At 41.9% G+C, this 21,584-nt stretch overlaps 1 protein-coding gene across 3 annotated transcripts in view; it reads right to left on the reverse strand.

Annotated features, from left to right (window-relative positions):
* Positions 1 to 450: 450 nt before the first annotated feature.
* adam12b (ADAM metallopeptidase domain 12b) overlaps positions 451 to 21,584 on the reverse strand; it is an 87,252-nt gene continuing 66,118 nt past the window's right edge. For 2 of the 3 annotated variants that reach the window (XM_030442745.1, XM_030442747.1), the window contains 9 exons: positions 21,474 to 21,582; positions 20,780 to 20,978; positions 18,793 to 18,870; positions 16,049 to 16,157; positions 15,505 to 15,691; positions 13,026 to 13,134; positions 10,960 to 11,211; positions 3,147 to 3,322; positions 451 to 2,241 (listed from right to left, as the gene is read on the reverse strand). In XM_030442745.1, the coding sequence (XP_030298605.1) occupies positions 2,190 to 2,241; positions 3,147 to 3,322; positions 10,960 to 11,211; positions 13,026 to 13,134; positions 15,505 to 15,691; positions 16,049 to 16,157; positions 18,793 to 18,870; positions 20,780 to 20,978; positions 21,474 to 21,582 (1,271 nt within the window). In that variant the 3' untranslated portion in view covers positions 451 to 2,189. The remainder of the gene's footprint in view (positions 2,242 to 3,146; positions 3,323 to 10,959; positions 11,212 to 13,025; positions 13,135 to 15,504; positions 15,692 to 16,048; positions 16,158 to 18,792; positions 18,871 to 20,779; positions 20,979 to 21,473; positions 21,583 to 21,584) is intronic. The other variant, XM_030442746.1, reaches the window with a different exon arrangement.

Genomic DNA, 21,584 nt, shown 5'->3' on the forward strand with positions numbered 1-21,584 from the left:
GCAGCAGACTTTAGACAGCAGAGCGGAGCCTCGAAAAAGAAAAAGGTCATAGATTGGTGGCACACTTTCACACAGCGAGTCATCAGGAAGGTGACGCACATGTTTGAAGTATTTTTCTGTCATTTGCAGAATCACTTTGTCTGAAAGGATGAGCCAAGCGTCTTCTCCAAAGTTACATTTGTTCTTCTTAGACAGAAGGAGTTGTTTCCATGTAAAAACATTCTAAATGATCAAAGTCCTTGTTAGCTGCTTTTGTTATGGGGTACGTTGCATTTTGCATACAGAGCTTCGGGCACATTCATCCTCTCAGCGGACAAAACACAACAAGGAAAGTCAGTTAATTATTCATGTTCATCAAATGGTGAATATCCTCATGAACCCTTATTTATCTCTTTAACAGCCGCTCGTGGTTATAAATCAAAATGAGGACGAAATAAAAACAACTTGTTGTAAACAGTCATGAAGGAACTTTTATTTGGCTCTGATTTCATCGATAAAATCTCTCAGTTTGAATGTTTTTCCTCAAACATTTGTCTCTGGCCTAAAGGTTACACGTTGAAAGCTTTAACATCACGTTCGCGCCGGCCTCAAAGCAGTTCTTATATTACTGTGCAATGTAAAAAATAAAGGAAAGACAAAAAAGGAAGAGAAAATGATAACTGACATACAATATTTACACATTACAGGGGTGTTTAAACATGTTACAGTTATGCAAATAAACACATTACATTTGGGATTTACAAATGGCATAAACATTTAACGGTTAATTGACACGGCACTGACAAATATTTTCCAGCGGAGAGAGCAGATACTCTCGACTGTCGAACACATCTTCCAAAACAATAGAAAAGCGTTACTCGCACGTGTATGCAGGGCTTTACACACTTCAGTCATTCTGCAAATATAAAATGCAATTATCCAAAAGTGACACGGGAAAAAGAACGACGATGTAAAGTTGCAATCCCTTCTTGTAAAAACAGCAAGTTAACAACAAACAACACCGGGGAAATGGCCTGACCCAAAGTGCAACGCAGAGCTCTGGATCTAATGAATGATGCTGTGAATGCGTGAATAATCTCAAGAGTTCAGGAATAACACAACCATACAGAATCTAAATGGAATGTTATGAAGACGGGACAGATACGGTAAAACATCTCGTTGGACACAGTCGAGGAGGAGATTTGGAAAGCTCGCGGCGCTGAAGTCATTCCTCTTGGCTCGCACACTCGAGGACAAAGTGAGCGTAAATGTTAAACATACAAACACCAGAGCTAATGCTGAATTATTTGGTGTTGGTGTAATTCTCTGGAACACAATCAGTCTGTCGAGGCTCCGCAGCGCCTGCCAGCATCAGGAGAACATGTTGGGCGTCCAAACACATGCCCCGAGCAGTGTGTCAGAGCCAGTCTGAAATGTGTGAAAAGTACTTCTGCCGTTCGTACTTTACAGCAGAAGTGAACTTATAAGGGAATAAGGAGACCGACTGTGAGGCTGTAAAATGAGCAGATCAGAATAATCCCATAAAAAGTAGTGTGGTCCGAGGCTTTGATGAGTCCGAGTGTTGAACAGCAAAAACAAACATTTGATGAATATCTGCTTTGTAGCACCATGGCGACGTGAATAGAAAGGATGTATTTGGTATTCATACATCATAAAAAATATGAAAACTGAACAGAAAACGCTGCACATGGCCCACAAGCTTCACTGACAACTTGCTGAGTTGTGCTCCGTTTCCCTTTACCGTCCTTTTCTTCCCAAAAAAGAAACTTGCACTTCAATTATTCAAGCAACTTCACTGGTTATAAAAAACATCATATTATTTCAGCATTTCGTTTGAGAAAATAGTATAAAAATCGCCAAAGAATGCAAAAGAAACATCCTAAGTGACACTGTGATTCCTTCTTTTCTGAACTTTTCCGTGGGGAAAAGCACTCTTGATCAGGGTGCTCTGTGCACAAACCGGTAACGTCGAAGTTAAATATTTAAATAGATAAATAGTTCATTGGTACCTGAGCGAGGACAACATAGCACCTTTGAGAGGCGTAGCACCGAGGTGTGATGTTAGCCCCCTTTCGTCGAGAAACTCTGTGATTCCTCCGAGTGTCCGACAGAGTCTCAGTCATTAGTGCAAAATCAAGACAGTCTCTTGTCTGTTGGCGAGACATTAACTCGTCCGTGACGTCAAAACTTCAGCAGTCCTTATGAGTCTTTGGTGGTCTGTAGGGCAACACCGGCACAGGTCTGAAACGTAAACAGAAGCATGTTAATAATGTTATACTGCAGAGTACATAGGAAACAATATGATACCATATGATATACTTTATTGTCCCCGTAGGGAATTTTGTCTTGGACCCAAACACTGTGCACATATATCTGCCTGCATAGTGGAGATAATAACAAAACAGCATGAAAAACAAGCAACACGCCACACAAATAACACATATTGCACAACCAGTGGTGATAACAACACCGCTAGCTATTGTACAATCCCTGCAGCCTCAAGCAGCCTTACTGAAATTCTTAATATTACATACAAAAAACATCTTGGTAGGTTAATCTGATGGCAACTAATATCTCAGTCTCATTTCTGACTGGCAGTTTTATCAGGACGGTTATACTGTAGCAGCGTATTTAACACTTTCATTGTGAAGGTTATAGCAGCAGAGAGATTGTAAAATGAGTTCAGTAAGTCTTTCATTTAAAGTTCCCCTCTTATGCACACAGAAAATAAAAGTGTGTTATTCAGGAAACACTGTAAATCGGCACATTTGAAATGGTTGAGGAGGTTTTTTTCTAAGATCAGATTTAAAAGTGATCTTTTCCCTCGAGGTGTTTGGCAAACTGGTGAGAAAAAAACCCGTCGCACAACCGCAAGAATAATCAGACCAGCACTCCCAAAGTGACACAAAACAAATGATAAACTGGATGAGGACATTTATCAAGTGATTCACTTTGTGTGAAGACGAGGCAAGTTTACCTCAGGCGAGCAATTAATTAAGGTCACAATGGAAAACTAACTTGAAATCCATCTGTGCCAGAACTGAAAACACTTCAAGCGTTCTGGCTCTGTCCATCGGGGCCCTGTCATGTCTGAATGAAGCCCACGGTGTAATAAAAAGATCTGATCCCTGTCAAGTTGCACTGACCTGCTGGGTAAAGGGATGGTGGGCGGAGGCCTGGGTACAGTGGGGATGGGTATGGGGAGAGGTCCATTCCCGGGGATGTGGACGCCCACTGCTCCGGCACTGTGACCCAGCCGAGAGCTCCGCCCGAGAGGGTCTGCGGGGAGCGGTTTCTGGGGTGGACTGGGCTTGTCAAAGTCCTGAAGAAGGAAAAACAAAAGTTCAGTCCATCAGGTCGAACATGTACACGTGCTCATGTCTATAAAATTAAAGAGGATGTTTCTTTTCTCCTTTTAGAAAGTAAACTGAATATCTTTGTGGATAAAACAAGACATTTTATAGTCAAAACAACGGATCGATTAATTGAGAAAGTAATCCGAAGATTAAAGAGAATGAAAGCAGTCGTGGTTGCAGCCCTACTTCTTAAGATTCAGTGCACAGTGATGAAGATCAAGGTTTATTTGTGTCTTGAGAAATGTTAGATTTTTCAGAGTTGATTGATTTTCCAATGCAGATCAGCACTGTCCTAAGTTGGTATTGAAAAACAATAAATATCCAGACATCAATCTGATTAAACACCACTTTATTCGTCTCTGGAGACAAACAATCATCTGCTGCCCCCCTTTAAACATGGATTATCTGTTTAGCTGTTATCTGGAGACAAAAGCAGACACATTTCACTAGAGGGCACTGTGTTATCAGTATCGTCTTTCAACTCAACACAGCTAACATGAGATGAATCTCCAAACCCTCCTCCTCCTCCCCGTCCCCACCACCTCTGTGGCGGTGCTGTGTGAGTGTAGAAGGTTATCCGAATGAGGTGCCGTCATGTGTTACTAATCTACAGCGAGGAGGCGAGGCAGTGATAAACATCTGCTACCAGCAGCCCGCCTACCATCGCAGACACACACGTGCATGCACAAAACCTCCGCAGCACCACAACACGCACTGTCAGGACAGAACACGGACAAACTTCATGTACTATGCACACAGAGGAACATAACGTTTTCCACATCATGCATGGATAAGATTTGGAGAGATGGAAGACTCATGGAGTCACAGGGTTAGTGTTATTCCTCAGCTACAAACCTGTGAGTGTTTATAACCCGTCCGCCCACCTCGTCGTTCAGCGCTGTGTTTCATGGTTTGGGCCACTTGGTTCCAATTAAAGTAGATCTGATATAAAATGATGCTTGTGATAACAGATTGGGAGAAACCCAAATTTCATGACATTTCAATCATTCAGAAACAAACATTTTGCTGGAAAAAATGATAGAATTTTCTTTTTTTTTTTGAGACAAAACCATTGTTGCTCAAACTACTCAAATGTGTTATGTAAAGACTAGTTGCACATTCAAGAATCATGACCTATCCATAGTCTCAATCAGGGTGTTTACTGCACAGCAACTACCTTAAGACATTATGAAAGACTTGGATGTCTTTTTTAAAGATTTTTTTCCTGGCATAGACACCTTCATTAAGCAGTAGACAGAGAGGGGGATGTGACATGCAACTTGGATTCCTAAATGCTTTTGACATGCACAAATATCCCAATGCTGACCTTTTCAAGAAGGTCGTTAAACAAATTAAAGATGGAGGTTGTCTTTGTTTATCATAGAAAGCATGAATGCATGCAAACAGAAATAGTGTAATATTGATTTTCATTAGCAGCTATGGAGGAATGCTGAAAATGTTTCGTTCTAAACATACTGGTAGTCGCAGCTAAACAGCGCTTGTGTTTGTATGTTGCATGTGCCACCGAGTGGACGTGCTACATTTCGTTGTACTGCCGTGCAATGACACTAAAGTCATTCTAGGTCCATAAAGATGCGGTTTTCTTACACTGATGTTCGGGTATGCACAGTGCCTCGACCGCAACCCCTCCAACAGCTTTATTGACGACTTCAAACGTCAACTGCGAACCACATCTTACTTGCCCAATATCATTCATCCTCTTCAATGGGAGCAAATCCCTTTAACCAGAGAAAAATCACATACAGGTGTTTTTGGGTCTCTACATACTTTTGGCCTCGTAGTCTACGTGTTGTAGCAGTGTGGGAAATACACCACTCACAATAAGTTATGGATATTGTTATTTACATGAGTGCTTTTCCTATTTGGTCTGAATTTTAATGAAATAAGTAAAAGTTCCCTTTGATATTACTAATAATGAATGAGAAGAAACACCATTTTCATTAGTTTAATATTTATTACCCCAAAAATTTAGACAATAACAAGGACAGCCCCAAATAACAAAAAGTGACAATGTCAGTAGCGGGTGTTCCACTCCTCCACAAGTGCTACACGCAGTTCTGCCAGGTCACGTGGGGGTGGGGTACGATCATCCAGTCTCTGCTTCAGCTGGTCCCAGACGTGCTCTATGGGGTTCAGGTCAGGGGACGTTGCTGGCCATACCATATGAGGCACTCCGACTTCCTGAAGACGAGCTGTGACAATTCTGGCACGATGTGGTGGAGCATTATCATCCATGAACAGAAAGTTGGGGGTGTGCTGGCGGAATTGGGGGATGATGATGGGTTCTATGATGTCTCCGAGGTAAGAACGTGCAGTGACTGAGCCATCTACAATAACCAAATCTGTTTTGCGCTGACTGGTGATGCCTGCCCAGACTGTTGCACCTCCTCCACCAAAGGGAACCCTGGGGACCATGTTGACCTCGGCATATCGCTCACCTCGCCTTCTCCAGCAACGCTGACGACCATCATTTCTGTGCAAGGTGACCCGACACTCATCAGTGAACAGGACAGTAGACCACTGCTGCATTGTCCAGGTCACATGGTCTTGTGCCCACTGCAAACGTTCACGGCGGTGTCTTGGTGTCAGTGGAGTCACCTGCAACAGTCGTCTGGCATTCAAGCCAAAGCTGTGGAGTCGGTTTTGAATGGTTTGTCTGGAAACCCTAGTACCACTCACATCTCGTAACTGGGCCTGCAGCTGTGTGGCAGTTGAATAACGATGTCTGAGTGCATAGGTCCTTAGGTACTGGTCATCGTTGCGGTCTGTCACTCGTGGGGCTCCACTCCTGGGTCTGTCAAGAACTCTGCCAGTAGTTCTGTGTCTTGATGCAAGTCTGCTGATGACACTTTGAGACACACCAAGTTCACGAGCAACATCTGACTGCCTGCCACCGACCCGAAGGCGTACTATGGCCAGGTGGCGCTGCTCGTCCGTTAAGTGACATCGTGTGTTCATGGCTGTTTGAATGATGAACTTGGAATGACTTACTGACAATACCAGCTTTTTATACCCACAGAATGTTGAAATTGATGCCACATTGAAAAGGGTTGTCTTTTAGTTTTTTGGTATTGGCCCCAATATGTAAGGCACACTGTACACAGTGAGACCATTACGTGGAAAACACAAAATGAGGTGTGTCTATCACCCCAATACAATTGCCTCCCTATCCCAAAACTCTCTGAAGTGAAACAAACACCGTATGTATGAAATCCACTGAGTCTCTCACAATATCCCTAACTTATTGTGAGTAGTGTATATAAACAACATTTTCATCATTGATTTATCGGCTGTTTCTTTACTTGATTGAACCATTAATCATATTGGTCTCGGTTTCAGCGGCCTGATCAGGCATCTTCCAATTGATTGTTTAGTCATAAACCCAACATGTGCACTTATTTATCATATAGGACTGAGAAAACGTTGACATTTGAGCAGTTGGAACAGGAGAATTAACAATTATAATTGTTTCAGCTCTATAAACACAGTCAGTGATGTCACAAATTAAGCAATAATGTGATAACACCTTTTTAATAGTCGGACTATAGTATAATAATGTCTTTTGGTAGTGAGTAAGGAGTTATAAAACAACAAAAGAACCAATTCATTAATGCCATATAATATTCATTAGCTGAGGAGCATTGTAGTCCCCTCTTAACTGGGAATTAATTGGTTTTACAAAGTCAAAATGTGCAAAACTCGCTGCATAAAACAGCCCAAAGCTCTCCAGATGCAGCTAAAAACACAAGGTGCCCCACAGAGGTTGAAATGTTACGATGCTTTAATCAGTCTGAGCTCCGTTAACGGCACAGCAGGTCTGTTTTACTCTGAATCTGCACCACAGTCCCGTGTGGATGATGTTCTTACTTGTCGAGAGTTTGTGGGCAATAAAATGTACTCGGTGGGGGATTCCTGTGATCCAATTAGATGAATTTGTGTGAAACTAAAAGAGCATTTCATTGAGTTTCACATACAGTTTACCACCCACTGTGATCTTTAAGCAGACATTAATTCCCAGCAAACCAGCATGTGTAAGTTATAGATAGTTTAGCGAAAAATAACTCCTCCAGAAACACAAAATCAGGCTGTTTTTCCGACGGAGGGAAACTAAGATGTAAATGGACAGATGCATCCACTCGAATGCAAGAATAATCCAGGACCCATGTGCATTCTAATGCCGCTCTTGGCAGAAAACATCACACTGTAACTGGAGCCTTGGTGGTGTTCACATGTCTTAATTCAAAATGAAGGATTGCACTGTCCTCTGTGGCTTGAGAAAGATCTATGAGCCTTGGGCTTACAAGCACCTTTCAAAACCCACCAGAGGAACTGAAAAATGCGCGCTTGTCTGGCCAAAAACAAAGCAATTTTTCTGAGTTCCAGAAAAAGATGACATTTAGGGAAAAGGCACGGTTTCACTCCTCGGTTCTGCCTTTCCTGAGCACCTGAACAGCATTTGAGCTGATTTGCTTCAGGTTTATTTGACTATGTGGGTATCTGATACGTGTTTCTCCTCAGCAAGCGGGTCAGTTTGTGAAAAATCTCAGCTGCCAAACTGTTTCTCTTCTCACCTCATTGTAATAAACGCAGTGTAGGATTTATTCCCCTGGAAACACCTCAGCATTAAATGGCACGCAGGCATAAGCTGGGCTGCGAAAAAAAAGTCTTTTAAAATAAGACATATTGGCACAGACAGCAGGGAACGCTGTGTCAAGTATTACAATAAGCTTGTAATACACCTTCTATCCCAGGATTGATGTTCTGCACGTCCTCGCTGGCCTGTTATTAAATCTCAACAGAATGCTCTCTCCTGTTTCTGACCTACACTGCATTTGCCGTCTCTACTTGCTCCATCTGTTTCATTACAGCAAAATGAGCTGGTAGATATTAGCAGGTAGCAGGGTTTCATTGTTTTGGCAGGCCACTGGGCAGCCTATTTATAAAGCAAACAGTGGCCTTTCAGCTAAAGTGCATCTTTAGTTGGCACACGTTCACAACAATTAGGGGTGATGTGCTGCAATGCTGAATGTGATGCCAGTTGTTTCTGCTGCACGGTGGTTGCCAGTGTAAAAAAGTAAAACTACTCTATTACAAGTAGAAGTCCTGCAGGGGCTCTATGTGACAATTTGCTGCAATTTACATATTTATCACTTTTTTATTGGTCGTGTGTGAGCCGATTGTACTGGACATGAAAAATGAGACCTTCCGCGTCCCTCTCAGTTGCCTGTACAAGGCTGCAGACGATTTGTTTAAGTTGTTTGATGTGTCGGACTGTGGATTTCTTTGTGAAGGACTTGTCGACTTTTCCACGACAATAGAAAGAATGTGACTTCAAGCACATTTCTGAGCACTTCATCTCAGGGCCTCTCTCTGCTGTGCTAACAGAGAGAAACAGTAGCTAACGTTGGTTTAGAAATGGAATCCGCTAACAGAAACTACCAGCCTCAAACACAACTGTGAACAACTAGACACTGAGTCCTTGAGAGGGCTCACAAGGCAAAAGTCTTGGGAACCCCTGGTATAACCTTTAAACCGTTGTTGTGTTTTATAAGCTTATCATATGCTTTTTAAGTAGATTATTGGTCTCAAAAGCAACTAGTACCTCAGGCTGCTGCTGCTCACCTGATTGATTAACCTTGGACGAATATAAAAACTGGCTCCCTTTGCGCCTCCCTCTAATTCCTTCATGCTCTGGCTTTACATCAGTGATTCTGTGATAATCTTCATCCAGCAGACACAAAGTGCCAAAGCACAAAGCTAAACTCTTCCTGTTTTCAAAGCAGCGCACATCTGTCAAATGTCCGTGCGTCCTGCTGTGTCTCGCAGAGAGCCAACATCCAACAGGACTGTCCGTGCTGCGCGGGTACAGGAACGTATCAGGATTTGGATCCACCACCAAATCCAGCGGACAGATGGATTTACTATCTCCACTGCGTCCAATACTGCTGGCTCGGCAAAAAGCAGAGCCTTACTCAGGAGTTGGGTCGCAGGGAGGGAGACGGATTGAATTCCGCTGTCGATAGGTGGGCGAGCGTGCCGACCGCAGTGCAGGAATGCAATGAGCTCTATCGGTATCTAACACGTTGCTACAACCTTTAACAAACGACCACACAGGTGGATGTACATGTTTTAGGTCATTAACTACAATTTGCATATATTTTGCATTACTGCAGGGCATTTTTAAAGAGTAGCCCAAGTTTCCAGATTGATTCCCTCCCTTACATAACATTCCATTGCTTTCTGTTAATTTCAGTGTGTCACGATAATCATGAGAAATGAACATCTGCTTGACGCATGTGATCCATCACGGTGAGCATTTCTTCTGCTTTAGATATTGTTAAAACTATATAAATGGTAATGCCCCGTGAGCAGGGGCTGATTTCAAAGCTCTTCATCAGTGCGTCTAAGGAAACTGTGACATCTAAGAAATTAGTGGATCCATCATATGGCTCCATAAATTATCCTTGAGCTTAGAAAAAGTAGTTGACATAATTACCACGGAAATACAGATTCTATCTTAAAACCAGATGTGAGATTACTCTGTCAGTGTCTGTTTTATAGAGTCAAGAATGAACTTTCAGTCTCATCTTTTAAAGCCAACATGGATTTGAAAGTCCTCCGGCAAACTTCACCTCATGTGATCAAAGCTTTTTCATTCGCAGACCCAAATCTCCGTTACCAGCGTGTCCTTAAACTGGCCACAATCCACATATAGATCGGTTCCCTGGGCATCACTGTGCTATTCAGTCTGCCACTATGCTCGAATTTTCCAAGATAAATCAAGGTCGAATTATGGTACAAAGGAAATGCATCTGCCACTGTGAAGAGCAAGAGTGAACGGACGGGCATTCACTCGATCGAAGGCGCTCCAGTGTTGTGTCGAAGTGTTCCCTATTGATACATGTTCCCCCCATAGCAACAGATCAGAAAATAACAAAACCTGCCTACATGTTAATACAGCCAGTTGTTTCCCTCTGCCTTCTTCATAGCACTGAGATCAGGGTTTCCATGACAAATTGCTATTCTTATGGCTGGTCTCTAAAGCTGTCATTGCAACAGTGGCGCCAACAGAAATATTACAGGGGAACGCTTGTAGGTTTTTTTTTGTTGTCTATTTCCACTTGAAAATGCACCTTGAAAGTTTCACTACTTCAAATAATCATGTAACTTTGACAAAAGGTAAAAAAAAAGAGTAAAACTGAATGTTCTGTCTGACTTGTTTCTGGAAAGTTTCAAGTTTCCGTGGGTTTATTTCTAAACCTCTAAGTTAAAAATGAAATAAAACTGATGTGTGCCTAGAATATGATGTGGAAAACCAATGCAGAAAACCTGTGATATGGTTTAGAAAATGGTCAGGAGTAATGTACAGTAACATATACACAACTTGGATTTAATGGCCTATGCTATGTGCATGGTCCATTAAAGCTGTGGTCTACAAAAATAAATTCCCATTTCAAAGTATTGCAAGACTCTCTATGACAAGGTAAAGGCTACAAACTGGACAATTTATGATTTCTTGAGTCAACATGTAGTGGCGATCTGAGCGATACCATAGAAATAATCAACATTTTATCAAACAGACCTGGTCAACTCTGTACGACGACTGCTGGCGTGGCAGGCTGAGGAAAGGTGGCACTCGAGGTGGTGAGATGGACGTGTGGGCAGGCAGGACCCTGTGGTGGGCTGGGAGTCGAGGCAGGGTGGGCTGACCCACGCTCAGGGACACCGGCATGGGCTGGCTGATGTGCAGCGGCTGGTAGAGGGGAAGTCTGCGCAGGCTGTGAGAGTGGAAGTTGTGTGGAGGGAGAAGAGGCTCAGCGCTCAGGAACGAAGGCTGAAAAGAGGACGAGAGGATGTTTTTCACAGTAATGGCAGCAGTTATGTGTCATCTGTTATGGCAGCAGCACATAAGCCTTGTCAAAGCAGATATTTTGACTTGTCATAGCAGGAATAGAAGGTGTTACTCATGACATTAACAATGACTCTGCTCTATTCAAGTGTTCCAGTAAGGCATGACAGTGTGACTGGGAACCAGCATAATCAAGAGCCAGGACCGTGAAACAGAAACAGCTAGATGGAATTAAGCAATCTCTAATTTCAGCATTTACACATGTCTTTTCACCACTAAGCTAGCTAATGTCACAGCTCAGCCGGGGAGGAAAGCATTAATGTTCACATCCCGCGCTTCACTGTGTAACTTCAGTGAGAGGGTAGGATCACAGTGTAACATACATGTTTACTTCAAGATACACGTTTTCAACACAAAACATTGTTATGATGTAATGAGTTTGCTCGTGTTTAGCGCCTGCATCTGACAAACTCTTACAGATGTGGTGTTGCACTCAATTTCTTCAAAATGTTGCTTTAAAAAAATGCATTAATGCATGTCCTGGTCCTGATAGCTTTTTCACACATTTTGCACTTGTCAAGACCTCTGATTTAAAGCTGTTAAACTTGCCTATGGGGAGCTGCGATGGCCACTTTAACCCTACTTTCTGACACCTCGCAGATCCATTCATAATGCAAATACTGTACTCTTCAGCAGAGAAATCAAATAATTAGTTGCAGCCCTTGTCTTGTCCCGAGATATTCTGGTGTAGAGCAGGCATAAAGAGCGCTGCAGTCACGAAGTTCTCATTAGTGTGAAATAGCTGATGTCAGAGTCAGTCATAAAACTGGAAAAACAACATTATTAGATATGACGTTCTGAAATTGTAAAAGCCAGAGTCTGACCACATGTCCTGACCAGCTGTTAGCCCTCCGCTCCAGAACAAACCAATAACACCTAAAATGGCCAGAAAGGATTTGGCTGCTGTACAACACACACACACGCACACACACATAATGCAAAGAGAGCTGCTGTGATGCTGACTGACATCTGGACATCAGCGAAGTGGTGACCATAATAAGAACGGTCAGGCTGTTCCAAAAAGTCACTCCGGTGGACTGAATACTTCGACACAAAATCTGGATGAACTTTTACACTCAATTATGATGTTAGATATGACGTTTGTACTCCGTTGCTGCAGATACAGGACGAGCGCAAACACAAATCAGATCCACACACACGCACTCATGCATATAAATGCATGGCGCTTTAGTTTGTCATGCACATACAAATGATAGGTAATCTCCCTCTGTGCTTATCATTTCCAACAAACAAATCAAAGCCTGTTTTCCTCCCCCGCCTGAATCAATCAACTGTGCAGTCTCCTCATAAAAAAAAAATATCTTTTTTTATCACAAACAAATAATAAAAGGGGCTGGAATAACAACATCCTGAGTCTCAATGAAAGTTTCTATGCATCCTGACAGCAACTGCACCGTAATTAATATTTCTTCGAGAGAGAGATAAAGCGAGGCTGAATCAATTACCCAGGTTGCCGTCATCTTGTTTAGTCAACAAGCCCGGAAGCATGACAACTCTGAACCGAGGCTCTGTCGCAGGTTAGCGAAGGGCTCTAATGGAGTGCGATTACGAAGAATCTAATCACATGGGCCGTCAATAAAACACACACACACACACACACACACACACACACACACACACACACACACACACACACACACACACACACATATATATATAGTACATGAGTGAGCTGTTTGTTAAGTGCAGTAACAGTCATATTGCAGGAAGCGACTCACCTTATAAATGTTGGCTGTGGAGGGTTTGGGTGGAGGCTTTCGCTGTGGTGTGGGCCTGTACATGGACTGAGTCCTGACGGGGCTGGTCGGTCTGTTGGCCTCCACAGATCTATGAACACAACAACAGTACTTAACGGTTCAGTCCGCAGTTTCTTTTTGAATTCCATTTCAGGTAGATTTAGTTTTTTGGCAGATTCATGTATAATCACTGTGTTTAACTGTAGATGAAGAATGAAAACTTTGTGTTTCTAAGATAATGATTATTGAAACTAAAGGCCTGTTTTCCCCGTTTTTGAAAAGATTACTCATATACACAAGAATTTAACAGCTTCAGAAGAAAAGTTCAACAACATCTGAGTCAAACTGTGATGACCGTTTGTAGGCGGCCTGTTTATGTTGCCAGGCCGCTGTCAATCAACTCTGATCAAAACAGACCCACTGGCAAATTAGATGCCCTTTTGAGAGTTGGACTCTTTGCTTGTTGAGTCATGAAACATTAATATTATGCAGAAAATACTTTACTTTACTTACAACACACAAGTTTCAGGAGCTTTAAAAGGTCCAAACTGTAGTTTGCTTGATCATATATTTATATGTAGAACCACAAAGACTGACTGAAGATGAAAAGTAAAGACTTTTGTGTTCCTTAGCTGATCATAATTGAACATACAGGCTTGATTTCCTCCTGTTTATAAAATAGCACTTATCTGAACAAGAACAGTTTCAGATAAACTGTACAACATCATCATGACCTTTGTAATGGCACCAATAACACATATTAAAATCTTGTCAAATTGAGTGAGCAAAGTTTTTCAGTCAAGCTAAATTTTAAGTGTCTGTTCTTTTCAAGGAAATCTCCTGGAGAGAACTCGGTTGTTTTGGTGCAAATAAAGTGGGTAACAGGAAATTCTCAGAGAAAAAAAACAAAAAAAATTAAGTAAATAATGCTAAATTATTCATTCACAATTACTGGAAACTTGCCTGTAGACAAGTTTCACATTGCTTTGTATGAACTACTGTGCACTGATTACAAAACTCAGGAGTGACACTGGTAATTAATTTGAAATTAAATGAAGTGAAAGTGTACCAGTTTACACAAAGGATATTTCCCCTGTAATTACACCCTAATTACCTGGCTCTTTTCATAAAACTTGTAAATTATTCAGGGAATATGACAAAAGTAAAACTAAGTGTTATCAGTCTTCAGAATAGCGGTGCGGGGTCGGCACTTTTATTTACATTTCGATTATTGCACCTTTAAGATAAGCGGCACATTTTGCTGTTGGGAAATCAAATTAATTAACAGAGCATGAATGTTTACATGTTTCCACACAAAACAAGCATTAAAGGGATATTCCGGTGTAAATTTAATCCATGGTCTAAATCACTGTGAAACTGTGTTACACTCCCTCTCAAGAGACCAAGTTAGCAGAGCGCTAATTTACGGAGTTTTATTAACCTCAGAAACGACCGCACGACAACAATACACTGCAGTAAATGGATCCAAATATAAACTGCCACCAAAAAGCCACAAATAATGCTCAGAACAGCACCAACAGCAACAGTACAAATAGGTTCTCAGCACATAGTCTGGGGCATCTAACCTCCGCTAGCTTAGCTAGGGAAGCTATTGGGAAGCTAAAAACAGACTTCAACTCTCCTCCATCAGCTTCCAGGTCGGGGAAGTCCCGACGCGACGATTACCGAGTGCAGTTAGAAATGCTCAATTCCGTTCTTTTCCCTGTCCGCTCTCGATAATAACTGTTATAAACTGGCAGGTAAGACACATATGAACTTTGATTGCTTTTCCATGGAGTCATAATCATGCATTTTCATCCATGAGCCGCGGAACTCTACTGCACTCGGTAATCGAGTCGTCGGGACTTCCCGTCAACAGGAAGCTGCTGCAGAAGAGAGGTAAATCTAGTCAGCTTTTCAGTAGAAATCCAGCTAAGCTAGTGGAGGTTAGATGCCCCGGACTATGTGCCGAGACCCTATTTGTACTGTTGCTGAAGTTTGGTGCTGTTCTGAGCATTATTTGTGGCTTTTTGGTGGCAATTTATATTTGGACCCATTTACTGCAGTGTATTGTTGTCGTGCGGTCGTTTCTGAGGTTGATAAAACTCCGTAAATTAGCAGTCTGCTAACTTGATCTCTCAAGAGGGAGTGTAACACAGTTTCACAGTGATTTAGACCATGGATTAAATTTACACCGGAATATCCCTTTAACCTTTGTTGGCAAATGTTATGTTTAACCTTTAGGGTGCACCCAAGCGAAAACATGAGTCTTAACAAACTGACTTGAGTTTGTTGAAAATAAGATGCTGGAGCCAAACTGTCGGGTGTTTCTTAAAGTAAAAATGATTTCAAATCAATGAAGAGAGAAATCATTTTACTCTAAAACAAGTGATCCAATAATCTAACAATCGGAACTGTCACCATGACCGACAGCAAACCTCACTGGCTCTTTGATTGTCACCTGAGTTTCTCCAACGTGCTCTTCTTATTGGTGAAGAGGAGGCGCAGCAGGGTCTTCCTCTTCAGAAAGACGATCACGGTTGTTACCAGGAGGCTGATCAGGGTGACCAGGATCGACACGGTAATGACCACACTGTCGGCTGATGCCATATATGACAACACGCACATTAATACACACACACGCACATCTACAGCACAGAACAATGAGAAGACATGACGCAAAGACCGTTACAGCGAGGCCACGGTCAGCAGCACAGTTTGTGATTCACATTCTCATTCCTGTTCTCCACTCTGAGGACTTAAATTAATTCTCTTTCTCTTGTACGACTTCAGACTGTGCTGTGTAATGTATTGCTGGGTGGAAAGGGAGTTGTGTTGCTCTAGGAAAGTTACGCTCCGGTCCAAACCCACACATCAATCTACTACTGACTCTGCAAGAAAAGAGCTGTACAAGGTGCAGCTGGGGCGGCTTTGTGTTGTTGCTTATTTCTGAGTGGTCTCTCTGTCTACATGAGTGAGGATAGAGATTAAATCGTCCGCTCTACCTGCCAGTCTCATTGGCCCGCTGTCGATGCTCCCACCGAAGCCTGCTTTCTCACAGAATGGTGGAGCCCAGTGTGCTTCACAGTGGCAGTTCTTCTTGTTATTGCACACCTGCAAATAAAAAGGTAGTTTTACTTCCGACGGATCAAAAGGCATTTGTATTCCTCGAAGCTAAACACAAGATATAAATGATGCATCTCCCTCTACAAAGCCTTAATCGCCAAACAACAAGATGAAAACTGAATTGGTTTTTATTTTTTATGAGTAAGCCACTCAATTCAGTTAGTCAGAGTGACTTTCGATAGAAGAGGACACTTGCTGTGTGTGCGCTAAGAGTCGTAATAGATAAAACATGTGCATGGGAGAGTCCGTCCCGTGATGCCTCAGGTTTCCAGAGCAGAAGTCTGATCCAGGAGGATTCCCTGGCGAGGTAACACGGTCCAGCTGTCAGTTGAAGGGAGGATGAGGAGGAGAGGGAGGTGCAGGGGGAGTTATGCAGCTGTGGGGGATTTACATTTAGCACAGACGTACAGTCAAGTGCCTTCTCTGCCTCCAGGCCATGGATACTCCTTTGTGAAAGGTGATGGGGTTAAGAGGCACTTGAGGGCTCGGAGGGAGGTATGATTTGGGAGTTTTATGTGTTTGCGTGTGTGAAGGGAAATGTTACAACACCGAAGAAAATGCAATCTCTTAATAGTGTTTGTCACAAGGATATGGTTGTTATCAAATGCCTCTCTTGTGTGGAATTGAAAATCAAGATGAAGATAGAATGGAAAAACAATTGTACAGAGCCAGATTATATCTACTGCATATCATAAAAATGTCTAAGTATACGTCATATATTTAAAAAAATGTCATATAAATCAGATGTGATATGACACAGACAATTCCCATATCCATATATAGTGAAAGATCACACACACACACACACACACACACACACACACACACACACACACACACACACATTTTAATCTATTTCTCAAAGATGTCTGCTTGATATGGTTATATAAGGTATAAAAAGTATAATAAAAAACAAATATAGATAGCAGTGTATCTGACCACAGGTGCACTGCAAGATAAAGTGAGATGAGATCTGGGCAAACAATACTCTTCAAACTCTTAGAGTAAATTCGAAGCAGTACTATTCTTCCAGGCAGGTCTCCTAGTGTGTGATGCGTTTGAGAGAATGGCAGATATGTCCGAGGCTGTAGAGATGCCGTCCAGAATTTCAATAGGAAGCCATTTCCTTATACTACAAGTCTCCTGCAAAGCATTTTAATGAGTCGGTGCAGAGCCAGACCTCCTGGAGGAATGAACACCCTCAGCGACATCGGATTCTGCTCTGTTTACTGACGGGAGGAGAGCTGAGAAATTACTTTTTAACTTTTGGGACCTAAAACTGGATTTATCTTCACTCTTGTTTATCAACCTGACTGCAGCAATGATCTGGTCCATTGTCGGGTGTCTATGTTTTGTATTGTTGACTGGAGCTGGAGGGGAAATGTACATTCTTCCATTAATGAAACGTTACCTTGAGTAAACTTGTGGATTTCTCTTTGAACATAGTTTTTAAACTTTTGTGATAACTTAAGTGCACAAGTCAAAATAAATCATTAAAGGTGTAGCTGTCAGTATACATTCTAATGCAGAGTTCTTGCATATTATAGCTTTCTCTCTTAATGGAGCACAAGTCATTAACACAACTCTTCCCCAGCTGATGGTCCCAAGTTCCTTCGGCTGTGTTCCTCTTGACGTCCTCAAGTTGTTTAGGGTCTCCACTGTTTACTCTTTCCTTGTGGCTTCCATGTAAGAGCCCTTTTTGATGAAGGTCTGGACTTTGTTGGAAGAGGATATTGTTGTTCTAAGTGTTTCTCAACAGTAGAGTGGCATTGATTTCCCGTTGGTGTTGAATATCCAAGGTTTGGTATTTTAGCATATTCTCTTTGAGCTCCAGATGAGACTCTTTGTAACAAAAGCTGTTCTAACCTTCCCAATTCAGGCTTAAATGTATTCATCCACCCCTTCATGTTGACCCAAACACTTTCAAGGTAAGTAGGGGAAGGTATTTAACACCTTCTAGCTTTGCTCTGGGGTGTTTGGTCAGTAACAACATGCAAGAGTTTAAGGAATATACATAATTTTAGCATCAAGGTTTTTATTTCTTATTTTAATTTATCACTGTGGCATGTATAACCATGATATGCAGTGACGCTCAGAGGTAACCGTAAACTGATTTGGCCCCTGTTGAGTGTTTGATTCTAAAAACCAAACAACAAAGTAAATAAAACATTAAAGCGCCAACTGTTGAATTATTAAGGGAGAAAGGTGATCATTTCTTGGCAGGAAGAGCTACTTTTTTTTCTCCAACACAACGCCTACTGTGGTCTCTCCCTGCAGTGCTGCATTGTGTCTTCTCTAACTGTCTAGTAAGAAGATGATGAACAACACTATACACAGACCATAAATGATGATGTTAAGTGGGATTGATTTAACCTCAGTGGGACAATCAAGATTGATCGTACAGAAAAGAAGCAGCCGCCCATGACTCACAGGCTCCACTGGAAATACACCATTGCTCTGCTATTGTGTGCAATTACAGGGCAGGGAGACAGGCTTAATACTGTTAGTCAAAAAGTGACTAAATGGGTAAATACAGACTCCACACAGGAGTGTTCCACTGATTCACAGGCTACGGTGCATAATTTAACACTAAATATTGAGCTAGTAGGCACTCTGCACTCACCCCACGTCCATTGCACTTCCTAGAGCACTCATGCACACCAAAGACACTGACATTCTGGCACTGCCGATTCAGGCACACCTATAAGAAGGAAAATCATCATTAAGCAAGTGCAGAAATGAAGAGCAAACAAAGATGACTACAACAACTCAGAAAAGTGTGTACAGCTCAGTGGCAGAAGATAATATCTGACCTGTATGTGCACACGTTTAGTTGCTGATAAAGGCATACGGCATGTTTTCTGCTCAGACAGCAGAGTAAAACGGCAGTTTTATTGTCTTTAAACTAATCTAAAGTTTAACTGAAAAACATAGAAAATATGTTAAATAAGATGTTATTTTTATCTTGTAATAAAATTGTGCCAATTTTCCCTGTAGTATTGAACATGGTATCGATATTTTCAAGGTATTGTATCGAAGTAAGAAATTCCAGTATTGTGACAAGCCCTCATCCGCCCTCTCACTTCTGGCCAAATTCCATCCACGTAGGCAGAGCTCTGGCCTTTCAGACAATAAATCCACAGCTGCAGGGGGTTTGGCAAATGCAATAGCTGTGAGGGAACACCGGGGCTATTTGCAAAGGAGTCTGGCCAGTTCAGGGCCATGTGTTATAACTTGTGTAATATTTTCAGCATGTTTTATTAACTTTATCTTATCGCAATCTGACTTATTGTAAAATTGTGTGGGCAAATAAACACCCCCCCCCCCCAATCTTCACAATCTTTTAGTATGAAATACATTTTCATCAGAAATGTGTGTGTTTTTTTCTACCATCATCATTTAGAAAACTTTTTAAAATTAATTTTCATTCATATAATATAAGAGAAATCATCTTAACTGTGTGCTTTATCAACAAAATATGGTTAGTACACCCTGAAATATGATGCTGTACAGACAAAGAATGCTAAAGGACATGTTGATAAGCATTCTTTAGGACTTTTTCCCTTTGCATGCATTTCTATTTATCTATCCAATCTATTGGATCATTGCCTACTGACTGGTTAGGTTTTGTGCTGACTGTGATCAAGTGTTTGTTGCATTTTTCTGAATTATGTTATATGCTGTATATTATATTTATCATTGTTTTGTTTTATAAGGTAGAGGAGGTCCGTTGTGCGGGTCTCAAGACTTCTTGACCTCTTCTGACACGTGTCTAAATTTATGTCTTATATAAAAATTCTCCTCATCAGGGAGACCCAGAGGAGCTGTTGTGTTGACGTCTCCTCTGACACCGAGTATGTACTCCAGCTACTTTGCTGTATATGCACCTCTTAACGACATTACACCTGTGGTAGCATCAGGAGAGTATAAAGGCCAGTTGACTCAGCAAATAAGTTAAGTTAGCTTCAAGCACTTTAGAAGTTCAAGCTCTGGAGTTGCAGTAAATATTAATTTCAATCTGTTTACTTACTGATATAATGCAGCAAGTTGGTGACACTGCCCATATGGGCCTCATATCATATGCTATCACAACCCGTTTGCCATTAATGTAGGATGGAGAACAGATCTGGAGGCAGTTAAGGAGGTAAGTGCTCCTGTTCAAAGCCAGAAGTCTCCCTGATGTCACTGGTGTGCTGAGAGAGGTTTTTAAGGGAAACACATGAGAGGAGAAAAGTCGAGAGACACACCTGATGAAATAACTGGTTTCCAGAAGAGACTTGTCCATTTGTCCAGCCCTGAGCATGATGTGTACATATGGATCACTGGATTCACTCAGAGTTCATTTTATTTGCTCTTTCCTTTTGAGAGAACAGCCCCTCCCAGCCTCAGCTCTGTACTGCAGGACTATTTGCTCAGCACCCAAAGGAATACTACAGTAGGCAAGAACAGTCTGCCTTTTGGGATTGCTACAGGAGAAATGCTGTAGCTGCACTGTGAGGTTGTAAGACAATAACCACTATGGCAATATCAAGTCTTTAGCATTTAAGAGAAGAGGAATTAAATATGACCTTGCGCTCGGTCTGTACCGATTAGTTAAATGAAGAACTCACCATGTCGTCTCCACACTTTGTCCCAGCCAGAACCAGTCCAGGATCAGGCATGTCATCACCCAGGTAAACATGCGTTCCCCGACACAGGATACGCCCTCCTTCTTGTAGCGGGATGTTCGTTTCAATGGAAACAGCGTTTGTTCCGATCACTGGCCGGTTGGCTCCTCCCTGGCACTGAATTTTTCCACACTTTGCATCCCTACATACAACACACACAAAAGCGGAAACACACATGCGTGCACGCAAACATTAAAAAACAGGTAGTAAAACACTTCATTAAAAAAGTGTAAAAGATAAAGGCCTGTCAATCACAGACATACAAGATAAGTAACTGTGGAGAAAGATGAAAGAGTGCTGAAGAGTGCTGCACCGCTTCAGTCCTCCGGCCATTAAAGCAATTACATCAATTAACAAAGAGCTTGATTACAGAATTCACCCAAAGGGAGAAGATCTTTAGCACAATTAGCCAACAAGAATAGCATGAAAGGATTCATGAATACATCCTCAGAACGTAATTAGCTGCTATCTTTCTCCAATTACATTCTTCACCCATGTAAACTTTTGTTTGAAGATCACATGTCAGATTTCACACCATAATGATGATTGCTAATGACACCACTTAAGATAATCAGTTTTCTTCTGCACAGTAATTTCTCCGCACCTCTACCGCATCGGTGCAGCTGCAGAGTCTTACCTCGCATCACACTTGGCAAAGGAGCCTTTGGAGTCTTTCCCACAATTCCCATAAGGATCCCCTGCAGAGTTGACTCGCTCAAAGCATATCCCTGGGGCAGGCTTGGCTCCT

Source organism: Sparus aurata, chromosome 15 (assembly GCF_900880675.1).
Source record: "Sparus aurata chromosome 15, fSpaAur1.1, whole genome shotgun sequence".
In the NCBI taxonomy this organism is placed as follows: domain Eukaryota; kingdom Metazoa; phylum Chordata; class Actinopteri; order Spariformes; family Sparidae; genus Sparus; species Sparus aurata.